Genomic DNA, 12,281 nt, shown 5'->3' with positions numbered 1-12,281 from the left:
GGTGCTTCCTGTTTGAGTTTTTGCTTGTACGCAGGAATCAGGAGGATAGCGTTATGGTCAGATTTTCCAAATGGAGGGCGAGGGAGAGCTTTGAATGCGTCTCTGTGTGCGGGGTAAAGGTGATCTAGAGTTTTTTCCAACTGTCGTTGAGCAGGTGACATGCTGGTAGAAATTAGGTACGACGGATTTCAGTTTTTCTGTATTAAAATCGCCGCCTCTGGGTGAATATTGTCTTGTTTGTTTATGGCCCTATACAGCTCGTTGAGTGCAGTCTTAGTAAACTGTATGTTCTACAGCTTATCATGAGGTATTCTAACTCAGGTGAGCAGAACCTCAAGACTTCCTTAAAATTAGAGATTGTGCACCAGTTGTTAACAAAGACACACACCAACCCCCTTGAGTTTACCCGACGCTGCAGTTCTGTCCTGCCGATGTATAGAAAAACCAGCTAGATTTATATTTCCATATCCTTGTTCAGCCACGTCTCTGAGAAACATTGGATATTACAGTTCTTCAGATAACGTTGATAGGATAGTCTCGAACGGAGCTTGTCCAGTTTATTCTCCAGTGATTGCACGTTCGCCAATAGAACAAATGGTAGAGGCGGTTTATCCACTTGCCGACGTGGTCTCATCAGGTATCCCGCACGCCGGCCTGTATAACGCCGCCTCTTCCTTTTTCAAGTGTCGGGATATGGGCCTGGTCCGGGATGAGCAGTATGTCCTTAGCCGCTGACTCACTGAAGTAGAAATCCTCATCCAAATTGAGGTTAGTGATCACTGTTCTGATGTCTAGAAGCTTTTTCGTTCATAGAAAACGATGCCGGAAACATTATGTACAAAATACAATTGGTTAGGAGCCCATAAAACAGCTGCTATTCCCTCCAGCGCCATTCTATATATCCATTCTATAGTTTCACCAACTGGTCTGGTGCAGCCATTAAAGGTTGCAGTGACTTTATATTCACACAGCCTCTAAGAACATATACATAAGGTTTACATACCAAATTTCATGGCCCCATGTCCATCAGTTCAGTTCTTATAGCCCTGGTGTGATATGATGCCGTCTAGTGGTGTAGCGTGGCCGACTTTGAATGCAGCAACTAATCATACTCAAATTCATTAGAGGCTAATTAATTGAGTCTATATACCAAATAAAACAAAATCTGGAGTCAATCTGACTTATGGTTCAGGAGAAGAAGATTTTTTAAGTATTTGTATAATTAGTATATGTGCTTATGTGCATCTATAGCCACGGTGCGGCCAAATTTAAATACAGCAACAATCTTTTCTCAAAACCATTAAAGACTAATGTAATGAGTCTAAATACAAAATGTGGAGTGAATCTGACGTATGGTTCATGTGGAGATGATGATTGCAGATGATTTTGAGCATTAGCATTACATATATTATAAGTTCTTAATAGTTTCCTTAGCGATGTCCATGATAGCGATTACAAGTTTCAAGTTGATAGGCCACTGTGGAGTGTATTTACAGTGCTTTAAATGGATACATAAAATCTGATTTTTGAATTGTCAATAACTCAGCCATCTTTGACCAATCCCTTAGCTTTTTTCAAACTAAGTTAAGACGTACCATGGGCCTACATTCATTTGGTGTCATTTGGTCCTATGGTTGAGAAGATTTTGTAAGTATTTGTAGCATATTTTAGCATATTAGCATATGTTTTAATATGCATCTAGTGGTAAAGTGTGGCCATCTTTGAATGCATCAACGTTATTTTCTCAATCTCTTTAGGGACTATTGTGATGAGTCCAAAGACCAAATTTGGAGTGAATCTGATTTTTATTTCAAGAGAATAATGTTTTTTATAATTATTTCCCTTATTCTTTAAGAAATCAATGCCAAACTTAACATGGTTCATCACGGTATTGTTTGAAGTTGATAGACCATTGTGAAGTGAATTCCGAAAGGATTTAAATGGACATGTAAAATCTGATTTCCTCATTTATCAATACCTAAGCCATCTCTTAGCCAATCCCTTTTCTCACACTATGTTAAAAGATGTACCATGGGCCTAGATACCAAATTGTGTGTTATTTGGATTTCTGGTTCATGAGAATAAGTTTTACAAAGGTTTTCCAAAATGTCCAAGATAGAGGAAAATCTATCCTGAAGGACCTTATGGGTCCTTGAGACAAATTTGTTAAGCATGAGGAAAGACACCTACATACAAAGTTTCAAGTCTCTAGGTCAAACAGGGCGACGGAAGTGAGACTGCTTATAACAGCTCCCTTATTGGCCAATCAAGGCCATTCTTTTTGACCATGTTACTCATGGCCTCTAGTTTCTGTGTGCTAAATGAGGAAAAAAGTATCCAATCTATGTTCGAGTTTTTTTTTTGACCATGTCAACAAATTAATAAATAATAATAAAGAGAATAACAATAGCTTTCAGAGCTTCACTGTGAACCCCTAATTAAACATCATTTTGCAAGCGAGCATAATGTATGTTTGTTCAACTACATGCCCAAATGTTGAGTAAACTCACAATTCTATTGCAGCTGGTTGCCTTACAATTGTAGTTTGAATTAACTTTTTTTTTATTTACAGTGTGGGATTGGTGCAAGCAGGTTTGCTGCAAGGTAATGTGTTGTCTTTATAGCACCATGCAGGTTCCATTTAGAACCTTATGAGCATGGTTCTTTAAAGAACCTTCAAAATAGTGTTCTATATAGCACCAAAAATGGATCTGTTATGGTTACAAGTCAAATAACTCTTATTTGGCACTACAGATGTCGGATCTTAATTGGACCAGTTTCGTCGCAGGAGTAAAAAAATAAATAAAGATAAAGTGATTATTTCTAATGGGAAATTTGTTTTGATAGGCTACAGTAGGCTATAGTTTAGGTGTGAGATCTAGTGAAAGAAAGAGAACTGTGATTTTATGTAAATCACAAGGCTTATTTGAAATTCCTGCGGTGTAGGAAAAGTCTCTGCGACAACAGAGTAATCAAATTAAGATACTACATCTTTATATAGAACCACGTGTGTAGTATATTATAACATATAATTCTGATCTCTGATAGAAACCAGAAAATGTCTGCTCAAGATTTGTACCTGAGAATTCTGATCTGTGCGTGCTATGCTGTGATGCAGAACATGGAGGTTAAAATCACAAAGAACTTGTGATTTGTAGAAATTCTGCTTAAATACAGAAATTTGAGAGCGAAATGTGAAATGGCTCTTGCTTGCGTGGCATTTTGTTTGATGTAGTGCTGATTAAAAATAGATTGGACTCTCAGTGCTTGTGAAGGTTGTCCTGGCAGGACAAGGTCATAGAGCAGTGCCACACACACAAACGCATGAGCGCACACACACACACACACACACACACACACACACACACACACACACACACACACACACATGGAGGGTTGTATCATGGCATGTTGGTGGGCCTATGCCCAATACCTGATCATGTGCCCAATACTTGATCATGTGCCCAATCATCACTGCAGAGAGCACTCAATGATTCATCCTGCACCACCACTGACACCATGCCAACATCTGTGACCTCATTTCCTAACTCACCCATGACACCACACCAATTCCTCTGACCTCACACGGACATGCCAGGGACTCTGCTACTGAATTGAGATATCTGAGAGCAAGTGGACACCACAGATGCCCTCTAACCTCTCCTCACATTCACACACCAGCCTCATACCTTACCAAGTTAGCGATCGATCATGTTACATTAAACTTGAATGTATCCCCTAACCAACCAACCCTGCCACCCTGGACACACCCATGTCCTGCCATGTTAAAACTGCTAAATCAGTAGGAAGAGAGAGGGAGGAGAGAGACAGAGAAGAAAATGGGGCAAGAAATAGAGTGAGACATTTTGGGGAGAGAAACGGAGAGAGCTGCGGTGGTAGGAGAAGGGGAGCAAGCTGGTTGCTTTAAAATAGAGCTGAATTTTGTATGAATTCCCATCAAAGGGCAGAGTGTAGTGCGTGTGTGCATGCGTGTGTGCGTGTAAAAAAGGGCCTGATTAAACCAGCAAAGAAGTGCTCTGAGCCATACTTCCATCATCACAGGATGGACAGAGCAGAGAGAGAGAGAGCGAGAGAGAGAGAGAGAGAGAGAGAGAGAGAGAGAGAGAGAGAGAGAGAGAGAGAGAGAGAGAGAGAGAGAGAGAGAGATGAATAAACGAAATGGAGTCAGGGAATTTGGGGAAAAGGGTTCATAAAGTCTATTTCACACTCTTGCATCAAAGCTCGGCACCTAAGTTCCCTAGTGGCCCAGTTCCCCAGGGGAATTACTAACTGGCGCTCCACTCGTCTGTAGATTATTTTTTACATTTATATGTTTGTCATCCAGCACAGGGTTTCCCAAACTCAGTCCTGGGGCCCCCGCTGGGAGAGAGAGAGATGTGGAGCAGAGGTAGAGAGCCAAGTATGAGAGATAAATAATTGGATGTGAGAAACATACCAATCACATGTTGACACACTCCTGTGGTACCCTACACACTACACACTGTCCACTTGACTGTTCCTCACCAGATTGCCTACTGACAGCGTATTATCAAAGCGAGGAGTCATGGGGTAGTGCTCCATGGCCATGAAGAGGGTGTTGAGGACGATACAGATGGTGACGGCCAAATCCACAAAGGGGTCCATGACGATCAGGTTGAGCACATACTTGATCTTCAGCCAGAAGGGAAAGCAGTCCCACACACAGAAGAGGTTGGCAAATTTATACCACCATGACGGACACGCCCTTTGAGAATCCTCTAGCTCTGTAGGGGGAAAAGGGAGGGAGTTAAAAAACAGAGGGGGCCAGGGGAGAAAGGGATAAACCAAGAGAAGGAGAGGGAGACAAAGGGAAAGAGAGGAGGGGGGGGGGGGGGGGGAGAGAGAGTCACAAAAATAGACCCATAGCTATAAGGCTGGTTGTCTGGTGGTCAGGTCAGTATATTGCAAAGAGGCAGGGCTAAAAGGGCAGCTGTACCCTCCACCAGTGTGTATGGTGTGAGTGTGTATGAGTTCCATACCCTCCAGCAGAGTGTGTGAGTGTGTATGTGTGGCCACACTCATCACACTGTTGGTCCGGTCCTTGTTGCGGCCGAGCTGGTCCACAGACACCATCAGGGAGCCCGGGTGTTTCCTCTTCCCCTCCATCTCTGTGGTCTGCGCTCAGGGAGAGGACACACGCACAAACACCCGTCAGAGGCCTTACACAAACACTACATCTTGAAATTAGTCTAATCACTAACCCTAGCCTTTGTGTCTGACACACTGTATGCTAACCAGAGAGAGAGAGAGAGAGAGAGAGAGAGAGAGAGAGAGAGAGAGAGAGAGAGAGAGAGAGAGACCAACACCCAATCCTATCCCACACACCAGACACGAAAACCCTATCCCATACACCAGACACTAAAAATGCCACTAAGCCCCATTCCTTACAATATTATCCCACTCTAAGCAAACCGTCCTGTCCCACCCAAAACATATAACAGTTGTATCCCCTTCCCTAACCTCCATGCAAGAGCATGCATATATCCAATAAGAAAAGAGAAGTCAAGACAGCTACTGTACCATGCTACGTTTGGAGAGTAGGTAAAAAGGTAAAGCTTGGCTTGGAGAGAAGTAAGGGGATTTCAAACTACCATGCTACACACAACAACAACAAGTTATTGAGGGGTTCTTTGTCAAGGGGTGCAGGTGATATGTGTAAGCATTTTTCATGTAGGGTTTTTTACTGCTCAGGAAGGGTTCTTTAATGCTGTGAACGCTGTTCTTTCCCTCTCCACCATGTTTTCCTTTATGCCATGAACTGGTACACTGTTAAAAAGTTCCTGTAATTGTATGGTACAGTACAGGTACTGGCTGCAGTGAATATTTGGTAAACAACAACAAGTTACTGAATTTGGGGTATTTGTGCCAACCGTCAGTGGAAGTGTTGTCCCAGTTTAAGTGGTTGATGGTTATGTTGTCAAAGGTTGAGCACCTCTTAACACTAAGATGTAAGAGCATGTGACAATAAAGAGATGCACTGATAAGAGGTTACTGTGCATTTCAGAGTAACTTAATTGCAGTTAGTTGCCTGAGAGTTGCTGTGAATTTTGTGTTACCTAACTGGCAACTAGCTGTCAGTTAGTTATTGTAAAATTCACAGTAACTTAATAGCCACACAGTAAAAAAATGTTTACAAAGTTGTTAGAACTGTAACTTACTGGCAGCCAGTTACTGTAAAAAACAAGAAATTCCAAAGAAATTCCAAAGAAGGTTTAAATGTACATTACTGTACACTTTTTTACAGTAACTTAAAGGTAACTGGCTGCCAGTAAGTTCCGTAAAAACAACAGGATTGTTTTACAGTGCAGTAACTGCAAGTAACTTAATGTACTTTCACTGAACTTTGTTGATTCAAATATAGCTTAACTACTCAAGCATTCTTTGTAGCGATCACCCTTGGGACCCTTGTTGGCAGCAAACTGACCTTCCTACCACACCATATCAAGTCAGTGAACATGTAAGTTACTGTGAATTTTACAATAATTACTTGCAGCAAGCTGACAGTAAATTGTTGAAAAATAAACATGAACTTCCTGGGGCGTCATTTATAACCGTTGCGTACATTTCACATAACATTTCTGTGTGCGCCTTTTCTGAAGTCTGAGCACGTACAAAAATAGAGTTTTATAAACTTGGTGCAAGCCGTACATACGCACGTTTGCCATTATAAATCAGATCTGATGTAAAACTAGCATTAAAACTCTGCCTGGAAAACGTCCTCCATTCACCTTTTATGGTGACAATAACGCCCTTTATTTGCTGGAACTAGGCCGATTCGCATTAGGCCACGGCATGCAAAAGACGAATTGTTGTACAATATTTATTTTATCAATAGATTATTGGGTTTCTATGTCCTACATTGGTATAGGCTCTGGGATGAAATAGGCAATGATGTAGTGCTCCTATCGCACAGCAATACTGTAGCCTACCCATACTGTCAAATATTTTACATAAGCTACCGGTCCATTTACTGTGTTGGCAGAATGTTTTAATATTTAGCAGTGATTTATGCTGTATCTATGTCAGTTTCTGAAAGTGAAAACAATGGCAAATTGTTGTGAACCTGTCAGCAGAACGTGTGAATTCAACAATGTTTTGCATCATCTTTTTCCCTAACCTAAAAATGATGGACTGCACACAAATTCTGAGACATTGTCTAGGGCAGGCTATTAAAAAATGCAATTGCAGTACTTACAGTAGCATACATTAGGCCTACTTTAATGTAAAACATAAACTGTTCAGCTGTTAAATTCGACTGTGTTATAAACCGCGCTGCCTATGGATTTGCAATATAGCCTGTCTATTTACTAGCTTACACAAAAAAAATGCTGGACAGAACACACGTTGGGTTATTTCTTTTTCATACCCCCAAGTGGTAGTTACAATCTTGTCCCATCGCAGCAACTCCCGTATGGAATCGGGAGAGGCGAAGGTTGAGAGCCATGCATCCTCCGAAACACGACCCTGCCAAGACGCACTGCTCGCTTAACCCAGAAGCCTGCTGCACCAATGTGTCAGAGGAAACACGTACAACTGGCGACCGTGTCAGCGTGCATGCGTCCCGGCCCGCTAGAGTGCGATGGGACAAGGACATACCGGCCGGCCAAACCCTCCACTAACCCAGACGACACTGGGCCAATTGTGCGTCGCCTCATGAGTCTCCCAGTCGCGGCCGGCTGCGACACAGCCCGGGATCGAACGCGGATCTTTAGTGATGCTTCAAGTACTACGATGCAGTGCCTTAAACCGCTGCACCACTTAGTTGGGTTATTGAGATATGATCCACCGGGTCAGATCAGAAGACTGGAGGCGTGTCTTAGTAGTGGGTGGCTTTGATATAGTTATTTTTGGCCACCCATGAGAGTAAATGTCATTCCGGTTCATCTGTTCTGTTGTACTGTCATCACATCTTAAGGGTGAGTGCTGACACTTTAGTAGCTTAATGATGCGTACACAAGTTGAGTTCCTCAAGTGCCTATGCATATCCCAATGGTGCGATAGTTACAACTTTGTTATGATATATAAATGGTAATGTTATTAATTGTATATTAAAATATGTAATAGAAATGTAAATTTGCGGTGTACAAACATAACATGAACAGAAATGACATTTACTTGCACGGTTGGCAAAAAAAGACCCATCTGCTGGGTCAACCCAGCATGAAAGTGAATAAAAACCCAACTGATGGTTAAATTAACCCATGTTTGAGTAATCCAAAGAAGCGGCCTATTGGGTGTGGCTTTCAGATAGTTCAGTCTGGCCACCTGTGAGAGTAAATGTCATTTCTGTGAAGTTTGTACACTCCAAATTTCAAGTTTGCTTTGATATTTTTGCACATTACATGTTTTATTATAAAATGTATAACACTTTAAATATTTAAATATTATAAAGTGGTATCAATCCCAAAATTGGGATATGCATAGGCACTTACGGTGTTGACAATAGAACAGAACAGTTTAACCAGAATGACATTTACTCTCACGGGTGGCCAAAAACAACTATCTGAACGCCACGGCCTTACTAAGCCACGTCTCTAGTCTTCTGTTCTGACCCAGTGAATCATAGCTCAATAACCCAGCACCAACAACCAAACATAAAGAAAACAACGGGTTGTTTGTGACCCAACTGGCTGGGTCCAAATTACCCAGCGTGTGCTCAGTCCAATATTTACACAAATTGGGTTGTTTTTAACACAGCATTTTTTTTGTGTGCTAGGTCCAATTAAATGAGAGATGCGCATGCTAATTTGTTGTATGGCTACTTCGAGGAATATGAACCCATCACGGCCAGAAAAGTTGAGAAATGTATTCTGCAATGGTTATGAAAATAAAATAAATAGGAAAAAGATTCCTATGTCTATTTTTTATGAATAAGCTTTTCATCATATCCCCCATTTGCACAAACTACAATATTTCAACCACTAGCAGAGATGTGTGTAGGCATGGTCTAAAGATTGCGGGGAGGTGAGCACATTCTCACACAATTTTTTTTGTAATAAGTGCCAACTTTTGCATGAAAACTGGTGCGCGCACATTTTGGGGTATAAATGAGGCCCCTGGTGACCAACTGCCATTAAGTTAATGGAAAATTCACAGTAACCTCTTAACAATGCAGCTCTTGATTGTCACATGCTCTTACAAAGCTTGTTGAACTGGGAGTGGACAAATGAGGTGCTTAACCTTCATCAACAGAAGATAAAACCATATTTTCTTACAGTAACTTACAGGTAACTGGCTACCAGTAAGTTACCATAAAAACAAGTTGCGGTTTTTACAGTGGGGTATGGTGTCTATACCATGGCCACAATTTTCAGTGTTAAATTAACACACTGCTTAGTGTAAAGCCTTTATGCATATTTCCCAGAATGGCTTTCGAGTGAATTGTACAGTTACCACCCATGACTGCATTCATTTATTTTCAGTCCTGTGGCCTTCACCAAGTGTTATCATTTCAACATAATGATTTAAGCATGTATTTCATGAAGCCTTATTTTGAAGGTCTAGTTATACCCTAACACATTGGCCTGAAACTCATGGTTTACAGGCTAAATCAGGCCTGCAAGTCACAGTATGCTGATTTGCAAATTGATGTGTTATCCTTATTGGAATCCAGCCAGAGTTGGGATAGTCAACATTTGGAAGTCTGAAATAAGAGACTACCTAAATCATCTAAACTGGAACAACCGTTTCAGTAACAGATTGGATTAGTTTAGGAAAAATGTATGTTATTTATATTTGAGTAGCATAAGATTAATTAATCAATCAATGCAAAAACATAGATAATGAAACAAACAATTCAAAAAAATCCACCTGCAATAGAGCATGCTGGGGAATATGATAATGATGGGCGTGGTTTTGGTTCAACACTGGTTATTAACACCAACACTGGGGTTCTTTTACAACAATGAGTGTTAATTTAACACTTACAGGGTTAATTTAACACCTGAATCAACACTAGAAATGTTAACACCCTGATTGAACAGTATTTTTTAACAACAACTTAATAAGCAACCCCAGCTCGTGTTCAGTCCATTCATAGAAACACAAAGTAACGCCACATCAACATCAAAACTGCTTACAACAGGAGATGCCCAAAGCAACAATGCTCCACGAGAGAATGTAGTTTTAACTTATCAGATAAACGGCTTTCTATTGAACACATTTATTTTTGTACCGTATACAGTCACAAATTATTTTCAAGTTCAAATTTAACTATTTCAGTTTTTATGCAATATCAAATTGAAAGGTTTCTTTAGCCCTAGAACTGAAGCTCTCCCTAATTACTCCAGCTTCATACTTAAAAGTACTTTCATTCCATTTGTAAATTACCCATCAGTTAGCACATTTTGTAGATTGGTAGAAAATGACATTGACATCCAACTATTGAAACAAAGTGAAAGTCGACAGGAGTCAAAAGAATGCTCTTGATTACTTAATTAATGATAACTCGATTAATATACAGAAATCAGATAAGGGATTGTGATTTATAATACCAACATGTATATAGAAAAAATTTATAGCAGGTTGGATGCTAAAAAAAGTTACAAGAAATTGATTTTCGATCCTACCTCCAACTATAAAATTGAAGTGAATAAATTCCTCGACTACAAAATAAATGGTTGACAGAACAGGAATTTAAATATATTTCTGTCCCAAAACCTACAGTTTCGATCCTTTATTGTCTATTTAAGGTTTACAAATCAACCACAGATCCTCCATTAAGACCTATCGTTTCAGGTATTGGTTCCCTAACTGAAACGGTGTCTCGTTATGTGGACTTTCACATTTATCGCTAGTCAAACAGTTGTCATCCCATTTAAAAGACACCACTGACTTTCTAATGAAATTACCAGTATACCCGTTTTAGTGAAGGAGATTGGCTAGTCACTCTTGATGTCTCATCGCTATACACCAATATTCAGAATGATGGAGGTATGGAGGCCCTCAAATTCTTCCTCTCCAGCTGCTTAAGCGATGTGCCTATAAATTATATCATTGAGCTTGCACAACTAGTGCTTACTAAAAACTATTATAATTTGACAAATATTACTATTTAAAGACCTTTGGAACAGCAATGGGAACCCCATTAGCAAATCTCTTCATGGGGAAATTCAAATTGGATTTTATTTATGAAAATAATCCCTACAAAGATCATGTTAAATATTGGACCCGCTATATAGACGATTGCTTTATAATCTGGATGGGTTCCGAAATAAAATAAAATAAATGTCTTAACTACATTAACTCACCGGTCATTAACTCTAGAGTACAATCAATTTCCTTCACTATGGAAAATAACATGAACTTTATACATTTCTTAGTGGCTTACGAAAGTATTCACCCCCCTTGGCATTTTTCCTATTTTATTGCCTTACAACCTGAAATTAAAATAGATTTTTGGGGGGTTTGTATCATTTGATTTACACAACATGCCTACCACTTTAAAGATGCAAATAATGTTTTATTGTTAAAGAAACAAGAAATAAGACAAAAAACACAGAAAACGTGAGCGTGCATAACTATTCACTATTCACCACAGATTCTCAATTGGATTGAGGTCTGGGCTTTGACTAGGCCATTCCAAGACATTTAAACGTTTCCCCTTAAACCACTCGTGTGTTGCTTTAGCAGTATGCTTAGGGTCATTGTCCTGCTGGAAGGTGAACCTCCGTCCCAGTCTTAAATCTCTGGAAGACTGAAACAGGTTTCCCTCAAGAATTTCCCTGGATTTAGCGCCATCCATCATTCCTTCAATTCTGACCAGTTTTCCAATCCCTGCCGATGAAAAACATCCCCACAGCATGATGCTGCCACCACCATGCATCACTGTGGGGATAGTGTTCTCGGGGTGATGAGAGGTGTTGGGTTTGCGCCAGACATAGCATTTTCCTTGATGGCCAAAAAGCTTATTTTTATTCTCATCTGACCAGAGTACCTTCTTCCATATGTTTGGGGAGTCTCCCACATGCCTTTTGGCGAACACCAAATGTAATTTTTTTCTTAAGCAATGGCTTTTTTCTGGCCACTCTTCCGTAAAGCCCAGCTCTGTGGAGTGTACGGCTTAAAGTGGTCCTATAGACAGATACTCCAATCTCCGCTGTGGAGCTTTGCAGTTCCTTCAGGGTTATCTTTGGTATCTTTGTTGCCTCTCTGATTAATGCCTTCCTTGACTGGTCCGTGAGTTTTGCTGGGCGGCCCTCTCTTGGCAGGTTTGTTGTGGTGGCATATTAGCTCCATTTTTT

At 40.4% G+C, this 12,281-nt stretch overlaps 1 protein-coding gene across 1 annotated transcript in view; it reads right to left on the bottom strand.

Annotated features, from left to right (window-relative positions):
* The window catches only part of LOC311138405 (sodium channel protein type 8 subunit alpha-like), a 75,261-nt gene that overhangs the window by 50,650 nt on the left and 12,330 nt on the right, over positions 1-12,281 (bottom strand). The window contains exons 3-4 of the mRNA XM_084173076.1: positions 5,019-5,154; positions 4,525-4,763 (exon numbers count right to left, since the gene is read on the bottom strand). Of these exons, the coding sequence (XP_084029202.1) occupies positions 4,525-4,763; positions 5,019-5,154 (375 nt within the window). The remainder of the gene's footprint in view (positions 1-4,524; positions 4,764-5,018; positions 5,155-12,281) is intronic.

The sequence above is a fragment of the Coregonus lavaretus genome (assembly GCF_964263955.1).
Source record: "Coregonus lavaretus genome assembly, chromosome: 12".
Lineage (NCBI taxonomy): Eukaryota > Metazoa > Chordata > Actinopteri > Salmoniformes > Salmonidae > Coregonus > Coregonus lavaretus.
Note: the sequence above shows the minus strand (reverse complement) of the source record. Positions and strands in the feature narration are given on the sequence as shown.